Here is a 22,235-nt window from a genome sequence, read left to right on the forward strand (position 1 = left end):
ACCTTGTGGTTCACAGTCCAGTGATGATCCTACAGCACCGCACCAGGAGTCTATCTATTTATACATTGGTGTAAATACACCAATGAGATTATACCTGTAAAGCACTTAGCACAATGCTTGGATCATAGGAAACAGTTAAAAACTGTAACCAGAAAAGTCACTGTCACTGAAATAGTGGAACTTCGCTGTGTCTCTGAGAATTGTTGAGGCTTTGGTTGGACATTCTGAGGTGTTGTACTTATCAGGCATGTGAACGGTGTCCCGCCTTCCTAGGGGCTTTCTGGACTGGTGCTCCTGTGCTTCTGCTGAAAAACATCATTCCTGCAGCAGACAAGAATGAGTTCCTAGGCCAGAAACACTGCTCAAGGAGAAAGAATCATCTTTAGACAGTTTCCAAGCTGGTGTGATTGGTGTGAACTGAGAGGTCATACATACTCACCTGGAGGGAGGGCATCCAGTGTAGAGAGTCTCAGGATACAAGTCAGGTTCTGAGGGGAGAGGGAAGAGTGGGAAGAACATTTTGGGCAGAAGCACTAGAGAATGCTAAGTAGAGGTACTCTAGAAGTATGAGGCAAGCAATTAGAACGAAATGTCCACAGGAGTAGTGGGGAAGGGCTTGAAAGATCAGTGGGGCCCTGGGATTTTTCCATCAGCTAAGGAAGCTTATGCTTCAGGGCCCCTCACTTGTATGGGTCCCTTCTGAGGGTCTCCACCTCAATTGAGATTATTTTTTTTAAAGAAGGCCCCCCAAAGTTGTAAAAGCTTGAAGCCTCACAAAGTCCGGGATCTGCCATTGATGCTTTGTAACCATCTTGGATAAAATCCCCTACTATTCAGTTGTTGAGCAAAGCAAGTGAATTCATTGATGTGTAAGGCACCTAGTGCCATGCTCATGCTTGAACAGAACCCAAGAAGTGGACTGGCAGTCTGGGAGAGTCATTTTTTAAAAATTACTATTTTTAGAAGACTGTGAGATAGATACGATACTGTAGGGTAAGCACTGGACTGCTAACCACAAGGTTGGCAGTTCAAACACACCACCTGCTCCTTAGAAACCCATATAGGGTTGAATGAGTCGGAACCAACTCGACAGCAGTGTTGTTGTTGTGTGCTATTGAGTTAGTTCCAACTCATAGTGACCCTGTATAGGATTTCCAAGGAGCAACTGGCAAGTTGGAACCACCGACCTTGCAGTTCAAACCAAGCTTGAAGTTGAGTGCTTATCCTACTGTGCCATACCAGGACTCCTGCGGCACTAAACAATAATACATGAGATAGATAAAGGAAAAGACGTATGTTTTTCTGAATTGGTCAGAGGACCTGGGTTCACATCCTAGTCCCCTTATCTCCTAGTCTGGGAGGAGTTAATTAACCTCTCTGACTCTTAATTAATTTATCTGTGAAACGAAAATGACAACCCCCAGCTCAGCTCTTGGGGACCAAAGGAGAGAGTGTAGGCAAAGCATCTGATGTCCATCATAAGTTTTGAGCCTAACAGTGCTGTGCTTATTTTTCTGCCTGGAGAGATTGCTGTGGCTCTGGTGGCTCAAGCAGATAGCCCAGGGACAGAGTGGATGTAGAAGTCCAGACCTTAGGAGGTAGATTCGAGAGGGATTTATGAGGGAGGATTGATGAACCTGACTGCTGGGAGACCCAGGAGAGGCAGATAGTAAGGTTGTGTCCAGGTTTGGGGCTGGGGGATGAGAAGACATGAAGAGGGCAGCGATGAACTTTGTTTGGGGCAGGTTGCATCTTGCAGGAAAGACAGCCTGGTTTCTGAAACATTCTGAAGGCATTTAAGTTCCGGATCTGGAGGTTAGTGAAGAAGTCAGTACTGGAAGCTTACACTGATGTGGGAGTGGCCAATGAAGAGAGAAAACAGTGGTTATCTCAAGGAGCATTGTTAGTGAATGTAAGGAAGGTGCAACATTTAGGTGTTAAGCCACCAGGAGAGAGAGGGCCACCCAGTCACCTAGTTTATTGGTTTCCCATAGGTGCATAACAAAGTACCACAAAGCAGGGTGCTCAAAACAACATAAATGTATCATTCCATTGTTGTTGTTATTAGGTGCCATTGAGTTGGTACCAACTCATAGTGACCCTATGCAAAACAGAATGAAACACTACTCGGTCCTGGGCCAACCTCACAATCATTGCTACACCTGAGCCCATCACTGTCACCACTGTGCCAATCCATCTCATTGGGGGTCTTTCTCTTTGTCTTTGACCGTCTGCTTTACCAAACATGATATCCTTCTCTAGTGACTGGTCTCTCTTGTTAATATGTCTGAAGTATGGGAGACAAAGTTTGTCCATCCTGCCTTCCAAGGAGCACTCTGGTTGTACGTCTTCTAACACAGATCTGTTGGTTCTTTTGGCAGCCCATGGCACTTTCAATATTCTCCTCTAACACCATAACTCAAATGCATCAATTCGTCTACTGTCTTCCTTATTCACTGTCCAGCTTTCACATACATATGAGGTTATTGAAAATGGCTTGGGTCAAGAGCACCTTAGTCCTCGAACTGATGCTCTTGAACACTTTAAGAGGTCTTGTGCAGCCGATTTACCTAATGCAATGTGTCGTTTGATTTCTTGACTGCTGCTTCCATGAGTGTTGGTGGTTGGGTAGATGTTCTGGTGGATAGCTATATGAAATTAAGGCCCGTGGTCTCTTTGAAGGTTCTGGGGAAGAAACTTTCTTTGTTTCGTCTAGCTTCTGGTGGTGGTAGTGGTGGCTATGTGCCGTGGAGTCGGTTCCGACTCATAGTGACCCTGTTTAGGGTTTCTGGGGCTATAAATCTTTACAGAAGCAGAAAGCCTCATTTTTCTCCCATGGAACTGCTGGTAGTTTTGAACTGCTGACCTTAAGGTTAGCAGCCTCACTGGTGGTTGCTGCTAGCAATCCTTGGAGTTTCTTATTGTACACAGCTGCGTCACTTCAATCTATGCCTCCATCTTCATGTAGCTTTCTCTCTGGTGTGTCTCTGTAGCTCTTGTTTTCTCATAAAGGCAGCAGTCATATTAGATTTGGCACTACTTTTCCAGTAGGACCTCATCGTAACTAATTATATCTGTAAAGACCCCTCTTACCAAATAAGGTCGCATTCTGAGGTTCCTGGAAGGAAATGAATATTGTGGAGACACTTTTCAACCCAGTGCACCTGGGAAACTCAGAAAGATCAAGGGAAGTTAGTGAGGCGATCAGGGGCCCTGGAGGTTAGGGGAACAAACACTCTCACTCCCCAAGGGAGTGGCCTGCCTGCTGCAAAGGTCCTGGAAGGGTGAAGAATCCTAGTGCTGTCTGGCTTGTCAAGTAAGTGGGAGTCTGAGGGCCTCTCTGGAGCTGCACTCTATGCTAGAGGTGAGAAGCCTCCATTTGGGGGTAGAAGCAGCAGCTGGAGTGAGAGGCCTGAGCATGGTGTAGGGGAGCGAAGCTGAAGATGTTGGTGAGAAAAGAGACAGCTGCAGCGTGGCCTGGGCAAGAGCAGAGGGAAGCAAAAGGCCTGGGCAAGACTGGTGTGTAGGTGGTGGGCCTTCAGAGGAGGAGGAGGAGGAGGTGAGGACATGTGCTGCTCGGCATAGGGGATTGTAGGAAAGGGGGAGGCATGTGGATTGCTAAGGGGAAAGGACAGTGTGTACTGAGGGCTGAGCAGAGCTTGGACATTATCAACCTGCAGTGAAAAATGGCTCTGTCCAGCCTATAAGAGAAACAGATCCAGGGGTGGGGGCGGGCAGTCTGCAGGGTGGGACAGGGCAGGGATAAGGGGCTTAAGCTCAAGAAACATCAAGACATCTTTCTTAGGAAGCTGTTTGTCCAACTCCACAGGCAGGAACTCTTAAAATTATTGATCGGAAAAAGCACATATTTAAACTTGCTCAGGGAGAATATGTTGCACCTGAGAAGATTGAGAACATCTACATCCGGAGTGAGCCTGTGGCACAAATATATGTCCATGGAGACAGCTTAAAGGTGAGCTCCCTGTGCGTCAGCACTTTCACACTTATTTTGTTGTTGTTGTTGTGAAGTGCCGTTGAGTCAGTTCTGACTCATAGTGACCCTGTATAGGGTTTCCAAGGAGCAGCTGGTGAACTTGAGCCATGGACCTTGTGGTTCAAACCGACCTTGCAGTGCAGCGCATTAACCTGCAGCACCAAACCAGGACTCCTTCTAGCCCTGCTGAAAATGCCAGCAGATACTAAAGCATGGGCATTTGATTAATGTGGTAAACAATAATTTTCAGTCAGACACACCAGCATTCTCCTGTATGTATGAAATGAGAGGAAAAATCCTTTTAAAAGGTGAAATCTTAATGATTTTCAGTTTGGTAAATTGCAATGAGGTCAAATAAGTTGCTTGAAAAAGTAATAATGAACATTTTCATCACTTGCAACTTATGTCCCACCTACTTCCAAGAGGAATGTGTGAAGTAAGATGCTAAAGCAAGAGCCTAGATAAGGGCTGCCTCACTCTGATGCCCTCGAATGTCAGGGTTCAGGATTTCTGATGTTTTGCTTTAAAAATGTTCAAATGTACTTTACAGATAAATGTATAAATGTAGTGCATGTAGCATTACTGATGATAATATAACTTATTAGTATTAAATTATGTGGGATGGATTTATACTTACTCTGCTTTTTAAATTATTTAGATTTGAGGTCAGATCTTATATTGATATTATTTGAATTTATATACTTAACAGTCATTAAATTATGTTTAAAGAAAATGCTTTTTAAAGGAAATTAAAATCCTCATGAGTGAGGACCATATTAATGGAACAGTTTCAAAATGATCTGTTCATCCTGGGAAGCTTATGTGTTCTAGTTCATTGTTTGGATCAGAGTCATTTGATTAGCATCCAAAAGATGTGCTGGTTAAAGATGGGCATGAAGAGTCCAAGGTACATACCGGTCTAATGTTACTGATTCTTAATCTCTTTAATTTTACTCTTTATTTATTTTTTACAAAGTTAGAGGAGCATATCAGGGAACAAGCAGTTAAGAACATACAGTATATTGGGGAAAATGTTTCATAATTCAAGCAGATACTTTTAGAAAAGGGTGGCGTCTTTGAGAATGCCAAGAGATTCTTTTTAATCCTGGACCACAAATAGCCACTTTAAAAGGTTTTGTCATGACTGTGTTTTGCTTTGGTGGAAATCGCAGGCCTATTTGGTGGGCATTGTTGTGCCTGACCCTGAAGTCATGCCCTCCTGGGCCCAGAAGAGAGGATTTGAAGGGACGTATGATGAGCTCTGCACAAATAAGGTTGGTGTCCCTGAGTTGTCTTCTAAAAGGCTGCTGAACTTTTTATGATATGGCATAGTGAGGGGCTAGAAAAGCCAATAGATCAATGGTATTTAGATCATTGATATCTAGCTAAATGTATAATATTTTTAAAGTGGTAAACATCCCAAACCAGTTTGTCTTACCTGGCTGAAGAAACTCATTAGGAACTTTGAGAAAACATTAAATTTCAGAGCCAAAAGAGATCACAAAGCTTGTTCAGCCCTCTTGATTTGCAACTTGGAAGAGAGTCCAGAGAGGGAGGGACTTGCCCAAGGTCACACAGCTAGTGAGCAGCATTGGTGGATATGAGCACAGCCTCCCTGGCTCACTGGCCACACCCTTTCCAAATGTCAGGTAGGTTGGATCCTGCTGGCCTTAGAAAGAGAGCTGTGGGATTCAAAAAGTAATACAGTTCTTCCTGCTTAGAACATTAGGCGCGCAATGCTTTCGGAAACCTTCTTATGGCACGTGTGGGGCTCTGTGCTACCAGGAGATGCATCACTGGGCACTGACTGCCACACAGCTCATGGGTCTGCAGCAGCCACAGACCCTACCTCTCCCAATGGGTCCTGGGTTCTCCTGGGGATAGCAGGGGTCCTCTGATTCACTAGGGTAACCAGAGAGTAACCATTTTAAAAAGAAACCTCTTTAAAAGGAAAAACTGAATGGTCCATTACCCTCTTTATGGTCACTATTTGACCATCCCAGCATTGACTTGCCTGATGACATGGATGGGGATGGGGAGAGTCAGCACAATTGCCAGTTGCACTTTGCTGAGAACTCACTGTCTTCTTTACCTCCATTTTGAAATGTATTCTTACATTGTCATTGTACTTATGTGGTTCAATTCAGGACATGAAGAAAGCCATTTTGGACGATCTGGTGAGGTTAGGAAAAGCAGGTGGACTCTATTCTTTTGAACAGGTAAATGTTACCTTCTACCTACTCAATACAGCCCTTTATTCAGTGACGGACATTTACCCCTGGTGATCCTGACCTAGATTTCCCACCCTCCATGCTGTGTACTAAAAGGTCCTTGAAGGACTGTCTCAAGCAGACTCTGTGTCAGCCTGCCTCCTGAACTGAAATAGGTTATACGTGGAGTGAGAGTGTGCTCACCCTTATCATTTCACAGGTTCCTACAACTGACATATTAGCCCAGCTGTCACTAGTAGATCATGTGTAGTCTCCCAAGTTGACTACAGTACTCAAGGTTAGAGGCCTGTCTTATTTATATTTTTTATGGGGATCTGAAAGACATTATCTGTCTTCTTACTGCAGCTGGTGAGCTTACTTGCTATGAGGATGTTGGAACGATTGGGTTGGGCAAGCCAGTGATCTGTTAACCCAGCATGCCCTCTACAAAGAGGAGGCAACAAAGTTCTCTAAGGCTTTTTGTCTTTGCAGGATTGGATTCTTATTACAACTGGATTCATAGGGATAGTTGGTCCTACTTTTATATGCTAGCTATAATCCTCTTAACTCAAAATTTCAGATAGTAAAATTCACATAAAAACATTTTAAAATCAGTTTTAAATAGGAGACTCTTGCAGTGATCCTTTGCAATCTGAAAACATTTCCATGCATTAACACATTAATTGCTCATGTTTCAAGCTGAGGAAATCTATACATAATTTCAGGGTTGGAAAGAATTATTTTTCTTTTGAAATGGATCTTTATATTAATCCAGTTTAAGAACAGCTGTACCCTAATCTGTCATTATGTTTGGGGCAATTGAGGCCTGTTAAAATGAATCTTTAGTTAAAACAAGTTATAATATCTGAGTCATTCAGGCAAGCTTTCCAAATTTATAATTTGGAATAAAAGGTCAATTCTGACATAATAATTATTTAGATTTCTAAATTTGCCAGTACTGACTTTACCTCACCTTCCTTGAGAGCTGCATGACTAGATCATGTGATCCTATGCTTTGCTTTGAAAGACTTGCTGTGAGGGAACTGGGGACATGCTTGTTTAAACTGGTTAGCCCCTGCAGACATCTTGGGCATCAACAAGCTTTGCACGCCCCCTGCTGGCACTGGGGTGAGTGACCTGCCCCATGGAATGCAGAGAATTGTAAACTCCTCAGTTCATGGGGGGAAAAAAATACCAGCGCAGTACTGAAATGCTAACCACAAGGTCGGTGGTTCAAACCCACCAGCTGCTCCTCAGAAACCCTATACAGGGTCGCTATGAGTCAGAACTAACTTAACGTCACTTAGGAACAACCCTAAGATTATGCTTAAAAGAGGCCGTTGTTTATTTTTCGAGAGTTAGCCTTTATGGAGATATATAGATATAGATATATAGATATATATAGATATATATAGATATATGTTCTTAAATTCCCACATACCTAAGCAGTTTCTGCTCTAATAATCTTCCCTCTCCATGGCAATCTCAAATACAGGGAAGTCATGTGACATCCGAAAGGCTTTTCGTTTCATTGCCAAAGCTGTCACCTCCTGATTTTGTCTGTTCTCACTCTCCTCTTTCTTGCTCTATGGCATCTACCCTACCACAGCCAGTACATGACCTCAGCTGAACAACAAAAAAATCAATATAAAACCCACAGTCATCAAGTGGATTCTGACACACAGTGACCTATAGGACAGAGCAGAACTGCTCCTTAGGGTCTCTGAGACAGTACATCTTTACAGGCTCACACAATCTCGTCTTTCTCCAGCAGAGCTGCTGGTGGGTTTGAATCACTGACTGTTGGACAGCAGCCCAACTCCTAATTCACTGTACCACCAGAGGCCTTTCAGCTGACCACAGAAGGGCAAAAACCATGCTGCCCATCTGAGCAAGATGTGCTTTCTGTTGTGTTCCCAAGCCTGACATAAATTGTTTAGGTTAATCCGTAATTCATTGTCAGTTTGTTCTTTCCCCTCTTCCTCAAGAATGAATGGTTAGTTAAGGTTTACCTTAACTAATTTACAACACACAATAGATATCCAAGTCCAAGGCTTAAGTTGTCCAACAAAAGTTTTAAAACACACACAACAGAGATTAGTCTGAGTTGGTCTGAATTAAAAAAATAAATTAAGTAATTTAGTTTTCAGAAATGGAAATAGTCTAACCATTATTCATGGAGATCACTGGGAGATATATTTTAATGAGATCAGAAGCATTTAAAACAATTGTATCAATAATTACAATATGTAGGTACCTGGGGAATACTTGACCATACTTAATCATGATTTAACGATTTTTGCAACATTTATAGATCTTATTTTGCACAATCAATACAAAGTTAATTTTGACACCTGATAGATTTTTCAAAGTCTTGAGTTATTGTTGTTAAGTGCCGTTGACTCAATTTTGACTCATAGCAACCCTGTATAGGGTTTTTGAGGAGCAGTTGGTAGGTATGAACAGCCAACCTTATGGTTCGCAGTCCAGTGCTGATCCACAGCGCCACACCAGAAGTCCCAAATTCAGAGTAGTGAAGTCCTAATTTAAAACATCTTATTATATTTTTTGTCATTGAAATGAATACTTAATTCAATTTGTCTTTGAATCAGAAATGAATTGAGCATTTCTATAACTAATTTGGAGTCCTGGTGTGGCGCTGTGGGTTAATGCGCCAGACTGCAAAGCCATTTGAACTGCAGGGTCCGCAGTTCAAGCTCACCAGCTGCTCCTCGGAAACCCTATACAGGATTGCTATAGGTCGGAATTGACTCGAAGGCACACAACAACATAACTAATTTAAATGTGTCATTCTTATGTGTCTCTTCTGTCTTATATTATTCATTCTTTTGATCAATTTAAGACAAAAGAGAAAAAGTAAAAATATTGTGCTAAGTATTTTATTTAGTAACACCACTGAAAAACTTAAATTACTATGTTTCTTCAAAATTATGAAAAGCTCTGTGCTTTAATGAAGTGGCATAAATGGCGGCTTTTAAGATCTTTTATTCCAATGCAATATTAAATATTATAGTATTTCTAAATTAAAAATAAATGATCAAGCTATACAATCTCTTTTCATTGATGAGTGTAGAGCATCTCCTTTATTTTATCAACAAAACTTTGCCTATTAAAAATTGGAAAACCAGTTTCATAATGTATTTGGTATAATGATAGAATAAAGATTCTCATACCTTTTATAAACTCATAATTTGACAGCTTAGTCGTATAAGAAAATACAGAGTCATTATAGAAAGGGAGAGAGATGAGGCTTTCTGCTCCTGTAAAAATTTACAGCCTCAGAAACCTTACACAGAGTCACTATGAGTTGGAACAGACTCCATGGCACATAACTACCACCACCACCATAGAAAGTGAAAATTGGTTTCATCATTGATTGAATTCTGAAAAACAAAACAAAAAACCTTTGGTTTGGGCCCATAGTTATGGTCAGTACTAGTCAAACAAGTGATTTGACTCTTTTTGTTGCTGTTGTTTTTCACCTAAGGAATTTAAATAGTCCCAGTGGCAGAGTTGCTCTGACCCACGAAGGGGCTGAAAGGTGAACTAGATATGCACGCTGGCATATTGCTTGATCTTCTGCAAGGCTGTATTTAATGATTGCTTCTCCTCAGGCAGGAGTTATTTTTTAGACAATCATATTGAACTGCTGATACCCCAACAGCATGCTTCATGGAGCTGGTCTGACAGGTATTCAGAATCTACCTGTTGATACTGTTCTTTGTCCCCAAAATCTTAATGTTTTCTTCTACATTCTACTTAAACTATCTCAGTAACATTATGTAGCTCTCCCCATCAAATCCATGTTTCCTGTCCTGTATTGTAGCCTCTGTTTGTCACTGTTGGAAGGTGCTTAAAGGTGTTCATCTCAAGTCCTTGTAGTGAACCAGGGTCCACAGTTTTCTCCAGCTGCTTTTGGGAATGCAGACTAGCTGATGTACAGTTTACAAGGTTCCTGTATACCTTGGCATTTATAGTTCCTTTTAAAAGTTACATTATTAATTTTGTTCATAAGAGAAGATTGAATAGATGGTTTGCATGGACCAAAAATCTTTCAGTGATACTGTTTCTATTAGAAGAGAACTTAAAAAACAATAAAACAACTTAAGGATATTAGCACTTTTGAGTTTTCAGTTTTTCATATTAGGACAGTAAACATGAGTTACTAAATTAAATCACTGTATCTAGGATTACATCTTATTTAGATTGTGTTAATTTTTTCTTCAAACTAATTAATTATGTTATCAAATGGTGATTTTCAAACTTGTTTAAGTAGCACAATATGTTGTTGTTGTGAAGTGCCATCGAGTTGGTTCTGATCCATAGCAATTCTGTACAGGGTTTCTGAGTGGCAGGTGAACTTGAATCACCGCCGACCTTGTGACTTTGCAGTCCAGCACATTAACACACAGCGCCACACTAGGTCTCCAGCACAATATAGATGACATCTTATATAAAAGTTTAGCATGCACGAAACATAATTGCATAGCTGTTTGGATAAGTTTGGGACTTGAACCAGAGCCCCACCTCCACCCCATCTCCACCCAACCACCTCACCCTACTGCTTGCTCCCTTGTGGCCTGTTTCCAGTAAAGTTAGGATCCCCCAAGATGGAGTCCTGGTGTGGTGCCATAGGATAAGTACTCCACCTCAAGTACTCACTAGCAACCCTATGTCCTGTCCTTTCTACATCCCAAGTATATTTCCATCTCCACAGCCAACTCCAGGACCAAATCACCATCTTTTCTTGCCTCTTGGCTGAAATAGCACCTGATTAGTATTCCTGTGTCCACTTCTGCCCCATTCCTTCATTCTTCACAGAGTGATCGTTACAAAGAGCCATTCTGATTTAGTCTTTTACTACTTAGAAATTGCTTAACAAATCAGGTCCAAGCTCCTTAGCTTGATATACGTATAGGTCTTTTATCATTTTACCCCCAGCCCCATTTATTTCATCTTTATTTGTACCATTATCATGTTTTTCTCTGGTCCCTTTCACTTTAGGGGATCTAAAGAATCAGTCCCACTAAGTCACCGCTTCTCAGTCACACACCAACAATAACCATTCATTTGGAAGCTCTTTATTGCAAAGTGAAAGTACACTTCAAAAAGAGAAACAGGTCTGTCTCTGGGAGTGGAAAAGACTGGTAGAATTAGGGAGCATAAATTAAGTCAAAGTGAAAGTATACTTCAGAGAGAGAAACGGGTCTGCCTTCGCGAGTGGAAAAGACACTTTGGGGTTGGGTGTACTGGCTTATAAAGGTGTGGGGTCTCCTGGCCTGATGTGTCAAGTCTGCGTTAGGTGCTGTATCAGGAACACATTTAGTGTTAACAGAAAAAACTCGGTTCACAATCTCTTTAAAAATTTATAGACTTTTTTTTTCTCTTTCTCACATAAATTCAAATTAGCAATCCAATGCAGGTTCAAATCCTCAAAGATCTAGGCTCTGCCTGTCTTTCTACCCTTCATTCTTAGCATGTTAGTTCATTACCTCATGGTCACAAGGTGGCTGCTACAGTTTCAGATTCTATCCACATTCGGGAAAGGAAGTGGATGTGGGTGAAGATAGCCATATTTGAACCTTTTATCAGAAAAACAAACACTTGGTCCTGCCACTAGCCAAAAATTGGATTTCAAGGCCATCCTAGCTGCAAAAGAGTGTGGGAAAGTAGGAAACAGGATTATCATTATTGGCACAGACTGACTTAGCTCAAACCAAGTCAAGGCTCTATTAGCAAAGACAAAGTTAGAAGTAGGTACTGCCACAGGTCTCCGTTACTAGGTTTGTCCCCATAGTAGCAGTATCAGACTGCAACATCTCCCCCTAAACTGTAAACTCCATGAAGGCAGGGATTATATCTTATTCTTCTTTGTATCCCTGGTGCCTAACTCAGTATCTGACACATTTGTGTTGTTGTTAAGTGCCAAGTCATTTACAACTCATAGCGACCCTGTATAGGGTTTCCAAAGAGCAGCTGGTGGGTTTGAAGTACCAACCTTGCAGTTAGCTGTCTAGTGCTTATCCTACAGTGCCACACCAGAACTCTAGTAACTGCTCAATATCAGGTATTCAAAACAAGGAAATATATATGTATATATCATAAATATATTTTGAATTAATTAACCAAAAAAAATCTGTGTTATAGCAGTTCATAACCCTGTTTGCTATTTAATGATGATACATGTAGTCTCTCAACAAAATCACTGAATTTAATCCCAGTTGTTATTCTGGATACAATCTCTTGGAGAAGTGTCACTTCACAATTCAGCTCAATTGGAGATTATAACATTCTCACAGAACTGACTGTGACTCTTTCTGCTGGAACCTCATATGGGAGGTGACTGTCCAACCCCTGCTAAGTCAATCTATGTGTGTTCTCCGGCCCCATTCAGCCTTATAGAGGGCCTTGTACAAGGAGGCTTGGGACCTGCCACAATGTGAATACTAAGTTTGATATGTCTACACCTCCCCTCCTCATATATAAGATAACACTCCATGACAGAGTTTTTTATTTTTAACTTGGACTCATTTAAATTTTTAAACGGAATTTTAATTCCTCCTATGAATGGCATCACCATATATGCAGCCATCCCAGCCAGAAACCCGGGAGTCTTCAAGGCTGCCTCTCTTTTATGCTATACCTTTCCAATTTATCTCTGAATTGTTCTTAGAACTGCTTACTTCTCTCCCATGGACTGGCCAGATCCTTCTGACTGGTGTTCTTACTTCCAATCTTGCCTGTCTTGAAAACCATCTTTGCATTTCTACTGGTGAGCTCTTTCTAAAATTCATATTCAAGCTGTCATTCTCCTGTATGAAAACCTTCAGTGTCTCCTTATTTCCTTCCGAATAAAGTATAAGCTGGTCCATGAACTGGCCCCTTTACCAGTTCAACTTCATCCTTTTACTCGCTTTACTGTCAACTTTATGTTACAATAAGAAACCACTGGGATTTCCTTTTTCACAGTACCCTATTTCTCCTCCATAGCTTTTTTGTTCTTGGTGTTGCTTCTACCAAGAGTGTACTTTTCCACCCACCTCTCTCCATTTGTTGGTTAATTCTTACTCATTATTTATACTCATCTGGTTTGGAGCATCTCCTCTCACCCACCATAATTATTTTTCACCCTGTGTATACCATACTGTCTATTGTTCAATGTGTCTCTGCTCTACTGAATAAGAATGTATACTCCCTAAAGACAGGGATAATACTGATTTATTTTTGTATCCTCAGTGCCTGCAACCATTCATGTCTATTGATTGGCTAAATGAATGAGCAGGAAGGAAGAAAGATGGCTTCAGAAATGTCAAATGAGCTCAATGTTTAGTTATTAACATAATTTCAACTTTGAAATAGATATTGTATGTTTATATATTTATAGCTCTATTCCTATGTGCTTATTTACATGAGTATGCTACAAATGTTCTGTTCTGTTCCTGTTAAAGATGTATTCTGAATTTGATTTTTAGGTTAAAGCCATTCACGTCCATTCTGACCTGTTCTCAGTTCAAAATGGCTTGCTGACACCAACACTAAAGGCTAAGAGACCCCAGCTGAGAGAGTACTTCAGAACACAAATAGAAGAGCTTTACTCAATCTCCATATGAAGTTCAAGGAAAGTTCTCAGTATAATGGACTGGGTAGCAATATTATAGTAATTCTGGAAAGCAATGAGTCAGAATGATGCAGCTGCAAGTGAGTAAACACCTGACCTTATGATTGAGCCTTTTCCTGTCCCAAGAGGTCTTTAACAATATTTTCTCTATTATCATCGAGTATACTTTATTTTTATTAAAATGATATTGTAACAAGCTGATAAAAACATCATAAATGGCAATGTAAAAATCAAGACATTTTCTCAAGAACTGTATCACTAAAAGTAATATATTCTCAATGTTCACAGAATTCCTATTAAACATAAAGGAAAAACATAACTGATACATTGTACTTAATTATTTGTGGAATAGTAATCAGATATAGCAAATATCTAGGCAATGTGGACTACCTCATTCAATAACTGATTATCAAAATCACAATTAAGTCAGACTTAAGATATTAAGACCAGGTGTACAGAATCACACTAAAAACATGATAACTAACATTCTATATAACTTTAGATTCTTTAAGCATGAAAATCCTTATTGATATGAAAGTTTTATCTCTACTTTTTACTTTTATTCATGAAAAGTACCAATTCAGATATTCTTAAAACAAATGTTATATTTATATAACAATTTACAAAGGTCTTTCAATACATTTTTTTTTTATTTTCATTTGAGCCCATTAAATATTCAGAAACTACCTAGGGAAAAATGTTATATGAAAACTACTTTAAAGATAGTATATATATATTAGTGGACTTATTACCATAATGACTTCTAAAAGATGTTTGTTGATTCCATAGTGAATGAACCCTTGGGGAAGACTTGGGAGAAGAGAACCAGAGTTATTTTTCAGGGCGGGCAGCAATTAATATACTTATGTTCCTTGCTGGGGCCTTCCAGTCTTCCATTCTCAACATATCCATGCCAAACCTGGGAAGCCCAATGTAATATACTGTAACTCTGAACAACCTCACCTTTCAGTAAAGCCGTTCCAGCAGGATGGGTGGGGGAGAGGTGTTAGCTCCAAATAATTTAATTTTTTTCAACAACATAATTTTGAAGAACCTCTTCAAACTGCTCCTAGGAAACTTTATAGTCCATCAAATGGAAATTTGTCCTTATGACATAATTTCATTTCTAAAATTTTCAAATGCTTCTAAGTTAACCATGAAGACCTCCCTTGCATTATGTATTTAGATATGCCTTGTCCCTGAGTGCCAACAATGTCATATAAAGCCCAGAGATCATAAACAACAATTAAGGCATAGTATCTAAGAAAGTTTTCCTTCTGTAGAGACAGTCTAGAAGCTCCTTTCACGTGGAGTAAATCCAAACTGCAAATAAATGCTATCAGTTAAAAACAACACAGGCCTACTAGATGAATCACACACTTACATTTCAGTCTTGCTAGAAGTGGACCACAGCTTCATTTGATGTATTTATATAATCTTTTATATATTCCTCTATCATATTCTCTCTGAAGACCCACTGCTTGCACTTAATAGATTTGACATTCAGTAAATGAGTTAGTTATAGCACATTAATTCTGAAAGACACTTCTGAATAATACTAAAAATGCCTGAGATCATATCTATATAGTATTAACTTTTTTATATTGAATATATATTTAACTAATTAAATGTGAAAATTGTTACCTGAATTGGATATTTATTGCTATTTTGAAGGCCAGTAACTTCACAATGGAGTCCTGGTGTGATGCTGTAGGATAAACACTGGACTGCTAACTGCAAAGTTGGTGGTTCAAAACCACCTGCTCCTTGGAAAGCCTATACAGCACTTAACAACAACAACTTCACATAACAAGAAAAAAAAGCTGTTTCCCACTTGAGTAAAATTTCAATTGGCTTTGTTTTCAAAAAATATTTATGGACATTGTAATATAAGTAAATAATTTATGGATGGGTCTTGATGTGGCACTGTAGAATAAGCACTGGACTGCTAACTGTAAGGTCAGTGGTTCAAACCCACCAGCCACTCCTTGGAAATCTTATACAGGGTTGCTACGAGTCAGAACTGACTCAACAGCACTTAACAACATATGAAAAATTAAGATTTCTTCTTTTTCTCACTTAGAAGATTTTATGTTTCTACTTGCCTTGCTAAGGAGCTCTAGTAGTATAGCGGGTTAAGAGTTGGGTTGCTAACCACAAGGTCAACAGTTCGAAACTACCAGTCAATCCACAGGAGAAAAATTAGGCTTTATGCTCCTATAAAGATTTATAGGGTCATTATACAGGGTCACTATGTGTCAGACCGGATTCCATGGCACACAACTACCACCACCACCAGCAGCCTTCCTAATCTGTGTAAGAGTGAAGATGTGCTAAAGAACGTAGAGTGAACCCTACATATATTTCATGTACATTCATCTATTTCTATCTGTTTAACTGTACTTAAGTTTTTAACAAAGGAAAAATGAGACTATATGTGCTAATGAAAATTTCTTTCATTTTAGATTTCCCAAAATTTTTCTGATAAAAAGATGTTGTGTTTCTCTCGTTAACTGATATAGAAAAAGGATATGTACTTAAGACATTCACATTCAGATTGGTCATTGGGTCCAAGTCTGAAGGTATAACAGAGAATCAATTCCTTAAGCATAACCATGTTACTCAATAGTTGGCTTTTTTTTTCAAATGTGTTCTCATTAAAATGTTTTAGTAATACTCACATTTTGTAAAGTAACTCTGTTGTACATATTATAAAAAGGAATTACATCAATTCTTTTTCTTTCTGTTATAAAAGATGTCTTTATACTGTATTGTAATTTCCTCTCCAGATGGAAAAGAAGACTGTCCAGGTGTGGTATATAGGCCCAGCTATGTGTATTAGGAAGTCATAAACACAGAAATAAGGAATGGGGTATAGTCCCAGCTCCATGTATTAAGAATTCACAAACTAAATCCAAGGAGCAAACATTACCTTGTTGTGTCCCTCAACACGGTTAAATCACTTTCATTGTAAATTTAAGTAAAACCACAAGCATGAGACTATATAGAATTCTCCATTACAATTTTTACAAGGAGAATAATGTTTTAGCAACTTGAAGTCAGTTAATTTGATATTTTTACCCATCAAAGAACCAATATTCTTTTACTTTTTACAGCAGAGAAAATTATTCTTTATTTTACAAATGTATAAAGCACAAATGTGATATAGTTATTTAGGATATAAAATGAATGTAAAAAATGGGAAAATGTATTTTTGCATGAAAGCAGGCCACTTGCAAACTTGCTTCTATCTCAGGAAAAAAAAAGAATGAATAATATATATAATTGATAAACTCAACATTGGGCTAAATTGGCTGTATTTTCTTGCCTGTTTTTCCTTTTTTTTGCCAAAGGAAACATTTACATAAATAATAATAATAGTAAGGATCCTGGAAGTCTGAACTTTCTCTTTAGTATGCTGAACAGTCTTTTCTGCGAATGTACAATTAGCTACAATAAGAATAAATTAGCATTCCAGTGAGAACAAAGCCCCAAATGAGAAACTCTTCAGTTAGGGCATATTAATGATTGTAACACAGAGATGATAAATCCTGGAATGCAAACAAAAGGTTAAAGGTTCATTTGATTATTTAAATTTTCCATTAAGCCATTGCAATGATTACCTGGGGGGGAGAATGAGTATTTTTTGAAGAACTGCTTATTCTACTTTCAATTTTTAAAAACTGAGGGGATTAAAATATTACTTTTTAAAAGTGCATAAATGTATCTTAACTGTAATAATTTTAAGTTGCTCTGTTATAGTAGCATGCATATCAAACATGAAATGCATTTATGAAAACTTTTGTAAAAAATAAAGCTTTTTCATTTCTCAAAGTTGCTTATAATTTCTGCTTTATAATTAGATAACATATTTCTGATTTTAGCATATTTGATAATCATCAATCATAATTAGTGCATATGATAAACATAGTATTAAGCTAGATCTTTAATCTGTCTCTGTAAGAGTTCTCCAAACTCCGAAGACTCCTGGTGCATCCAGATAGGCTCTCCTTTACCTGGGACTCTGCTGGAACTCTTGCTATCATCCAATATGTCCTGGACTTAAATCATTTTTATACTTTTAAAAGAATAAATAACTGTATTCAAATTTTCTTTCACGATGGCCCTTAAACATATTTCTATGTCTTTTACTCACATTCAGTATAGTGAGTGAGTACGATTTATTAGAATGGTACATTCTGTTGTATCTAAGTTTGGCAGATCTACCTTCTCCTTATATTTGCTACCATTCACTACTCTTCCTTCTCACGATTATAAGTGTATTCTGGGTCATTTTCATCTTTATTGGACTCAGTGCACTCTTCCTGTTTCCATTATGCTTGGTAAAGTGGAGGGACAGAGAAAAAGAGGGAGACCCCCAACTATATGGAGTGGCACAGTGGCAGCAGTAATGGACTCAAGCATAGCAACGATTGCGAGGTTGGCCTAGAACCAGACAGAATTTCATTCTGTTGTGCATAAGGTTGCTATGAGTCAGTAACAACTCCGATGGCACCTAACAACAACAACAAAAAGTATCAGGCTTTTCTGTGCCTCCATGCTATCCTTTTCCTTAGAATGTGCTTCCCTTTTATCCTCCTGTCTACCTTATGCAGTTCACCTCTCAAAACTCAGCTAAAGTATCCTTTTTTCAAGCTTCTCACATGGTTGATGATTGCTCCCATTCAGTCTGAATTGCCTGAGGTGGCAGCCCCAGTGTAAACACCTGGCATGTCTATAGTCACACTTAAAAAAGAGTCTACTAAGTGAAATCTTTGGTACTTTGGTCCATTAGACACTAGTGACTGAAGACCAGAGAGTTGTGGGATGACGTCATGAACATTATAGAGGAAGAAAGCAAAAGGTCATTAAGAAGACAAGAAGTAAAAGACCAAAATGGATGTCAGAAGAAACTCTGAAATTTGTTCTGCAGTGTAGAGATGCTAAAGCAAATGGGAGAAATGAAGCGGTAAAAGAGGTGAACAGAGATTTTCAAAGGGCAGCTCAAGAAGACAAAGTCAAGTATTATATTGATATGTGAACACTTAGCATTTCTCAAGCTGAACGAACTGAAGAAAAAGTTCAAGCCTCGACTTGTAAGGATTCTATGAGGCAAAGTACAGAATGATGCAGGAAGCACCAAAAGAAGATAGAAGGAATACACAGTCACTGTACCAAAAGAAATTGTCAATGTTCAACCATTTCAAGACATAGCACATGATCAAGAGCCAATGGCACTAAAGGAAGACGTCCACTGTGCACTGAAGGCATTGGCAAAGAACAAGGCTCCGGGTACTGATGGAATACAAGTTGAAATCTTTCAACAAACTGGTGCAGCACTGGAGGCACACATGCATCTATGCCAAGAAATTTGGAAGATAGCTACCTGAAAATGATTGGAAGGAATCCATATTTGTGTCATCTCCTAACCCTGGTTGCATTAGCTGGCTTGTGCATTGAATGGCTTAAAATCAGGAAAGCTGTGCACCAAGTTTGTATTCTTTCACTATACTTAATTCAATCTGTATGCTGAGTAAATAATATGATAAACTGGATTATATAAAGAAGACTATGACATCAGGATTGGAGGAAGACACATTAACAATCTGCAATATACAGATAAGCAACCTTGCTTCCTGAAAGCAAAGATCAAGGACTTTAGTATGGGTTGCACCTCAATGTAAAGAAAACAGTAATCCTCACCTCTGGGCCAACAAATAACATCATGATAAATGAAGAAAAGATTGAAGTCAGACTTCATGTTGCTTGGATCCACTATCAACACTCAGGGAAATAGCAGTCAAGAAATTAAATCATGTACTGCATTAGGCAAATCTGCTGCACAAGACCTCTTTAAAGTGTTCAAAAGCAAAGATTTCAGTTTGAAGACGAAGGTGTACCTGACCCAAGCCTTGGTATTTTAAATAACCTCATGTGCATGTGAAAGTAGGACAATAAATATGGAAGACCATAGAAGAATTGTTGCATTTCAGTTATGTTTTTGGAGAAAAATATTAAAAGTACTGCCAAAGAACAAAACAAATCTGTGTTGGAAGAAGTACAGCCAGAATCCTCCTTAAAAGCTAAGATGACAAGACTTCATCTTTCAGACTTTGGACATATTATCAAAAGGGACCAGTCCCTGGAGAAGGACATCATGCTTGGTGGATTGCATGTTGCTATGATGCTAACAACTATACCACCAGTACTTAAAATATCAACAATGTCACTCATGGTGGAAAGATCTCAGCACAGCTTCTAGACTAAGACAGACTAGTTAGAAAGGCCTGGCAATCTACTTCCAAATACTAGCTAATGAAAACCCTATGGATCATAACAAAATTACCCAAGATAGTAAGTTTCAACTGTAATGTCATCCACATGATTTAGGGGTCCAATTCAGCATCATATCAACATGCAATCCACCACAGTAAAAAAAAACTGGTATGTGTGATGTAGCTACTTTATAGGAAAACATTATCCAGAAAGCTTTCCTTTGATTTCCAAGGAATCTCAAATCCACAAATTGGCTGTTTATTCATACACACAATGTTATATTCATGCACACAATATTGAAATACCATACTATCACATAAAAGTCCTTCTTGAACTTTTTTGTAATTTGATCTCTACGAACTATAGTTTTAAAATGTGAAATGTTGACATTAAAAAAAAAAAATAAGATGGCTATTATTATGTGCATAGAATGCTTACCACATGTAATCAGCTCTTCAACCTAGATGCATGCAGATAGAGGGTGGTCACTCCTATGTCCCTCCAATTAAGCAGAGCAGAAAAGTTGAGAGTCCCATTGCACTAGAAGAGACGTCCCTATGGATTGCTCTATCCTGACCACAAGAAGCCTTAATGTCCAGAATATGGTTCCTGTGCAGGGACCAAGGAACTGTGTTTGTCCTCCTAGAGTCCCATCCTTAAAGGCCTGGTGAGACCCTCCTAGTAAATTGCTGGCCCAAGGACCTGAAGTTGATTCTTCAGGCCTCTGCTTCTTGTAGTCTTAATATGCACTGGTTCCTTTTCCACCTTCTTGAACTGAGTTAGGTTGAGCCCCAGATACTCTTTGTGCTTAGACATCAGATGTTTCATTACTAAGACCAGACTGCAGTGCTGATAAGGAGAGTCACTGAAGCATCAGAAACAGATGTTGACTAATGAGGAGATCAAAACCAAAGGAGTGACTCCTGGATGAAAAAAAGGCTTTTTCCAGTTAGCTTCTCTTCCTTACAGATGAGGCCCAGGTGGCATGCAAGCCAAAGGTCAAGTATTAGGATGCCACGCCTCCAAAAGGGCGGGGCCACCACCTCATTCCGGGTCTTCCCAGAAGCCCTGCGTAGCCTCGTCCATAAAAAGGCGGGAGCCAGGCTGAGAATTGTAGTTGCGGCCTCACACCTCTGAGGTTGCTTGTAGACCCCACCTGGTTGGTGACTGTGGATGACTCCCCGCACCTTTAATGCCATACTAGGGCTGGGGTGGCAATGTGGCCTCTAAGAGTATATACCCGCAAGAAGCAAGCTTGCCAAAGGCTCAACCTAACGCCTACTCCGGACCTAAGCGTCCCCGCGAAGATGGAGGCCCCACCAGGCCCAGACCGCGGGCTCGTTGCCCACCGTAAGCCCCGCGGGCCCGGCCTATGGGGTGGGATCTGGGGCGGCTGGGCCTTGGCCCAAGAACCTCAAATCCCGCGGGTGGAGCTCCAGGACTGTAGCCCTGAAACGTGTCGTCTTCTCGCAGGCCTGAAAGGGAAACGGAAAGCTCGCGGTTTGCCGAAGGTCATGGAGAAAGAGGAGCACAGCGGACCAGGAGAGAGCGGCTGTGGGTCGCTGAGGTGCGTATCCTCCAATAACAAACAGCCCCACACTTTGTGGCCTCCTCAGAAAACTCCAGTCCTGTCTGCTAATACACTCATTTTAAGAATCAATGAAGAAAATAAATGGATACTCAACTTCCCTCTTGTCAGAACATAGACCCAAACGTTGGACAGAAAATTTTATTTAAAAACGAAAATCATGCCTGTTACCTAAAAGCAAGTGAGAGAAAGCCTCTGGGAAAGCTTTTGTAGCATCCTTCGGGTATTGGTGCAATTTATCCACTTTGTACCTTACTTCGTCCCAAGAGCCATTAGGTTCTAAACAGTAATGAACATACATGGGCATTCAAGTCCAGAGGAAGCAAACTAATTGTGTTATTTGTTTGTTTGTTAGCATTCAGTTAAGAGTTACAGGAGAGGAACACTTGAAAGCAAATAGCTCGAGTGAAGAAAGCCAGGAGGAGAATGCTCCATTGAGTGTATGTATGTTTCTCCTTTGGTCCCTGGATACACTTAAGAGACAACATTACCGCGTGTACCTCAGCATAAAAGAGTAGAACAGTCTTT

The 22,235-nt window shown here is 39.7% G+C and overlaps 2 protein-coding genes across 6 annotated transcripts in view; both read left to right on the forward strand.

Annotated features, from left to right (window-relative positions):
* ACSL6 (acyl-CoA synthetase long-chain family member 6) overlaps positions 1 to 14,159 on the forward strand; it is a 66,209-nt gene extending 52,050 nt beyond the window's left edge. For 3 of the 5 annotated variants that reach the window (XM_006872932.1, XM_006872931.1, XM_006872934.1), the window contains 4 exons: positions 3,830 to 3,973; positions 5,167 to 5,268; positions 6,142 to 6,213; positions 13,698 to 13,835. In XM_006872932.1, the coding sequence (XP_006872994.1) occupies positions 3,830 to 3,973; positions 5,167 to 5,268; positions 6,142 to 6,213; positions 13,698 to 13,835 (456 nt within the window). Of the gene's footprint in view, positions 1 to 3,829; positions 3,974 to 5,166; positions 5,269 to 6,141; positions 6,214 to 13,697 lie in introns of all 5 variants that reach the window. The other 2 variants (XM_006872933.1, XM_006872935.1) reach the window with 2 other exon arrangements.
* A 7,177-nt stretch (positions 14,160 to 21,336) lies between these two features.
* The window catches only part of LOC102832054 (uncharacterized protein DDB_G0271670-like), a 130,196-nt gene continuing 129,297 nt past the window's right edge, over positions 21,337 to 22,235 (forward strand). The window contains exons 1-2 of the mRNA XM_006872947.1: positions 21,337 to 21,686; positions 22,063 to 22,147. Coding sequence (XP_006873009.1) covers positions 21,337 to 21,686; positions 22,063 to 22,147 — 435 coding nt within the window. The remainder of the gene's footprint in view (positions 21,687 to 22,062; positions 22,148 to 22,235) is intronic.

The sequence above is a fragment of the Chrysochloris asiatica genome, unplaced genomic scaffold (genome assembly GCF_000296735.1).
Source record: "Chrysochloris asiatica unplaced genomic scaffold, ChrAsi1.0 scaffold00215, whole genome shotgun sequence".
NCBI lineage: Eukaryota > Metazoa > Chordata > Mammalia > Afrosoricida > Chrysochloridae > Chrysochloris > Chrysochloris asiatica.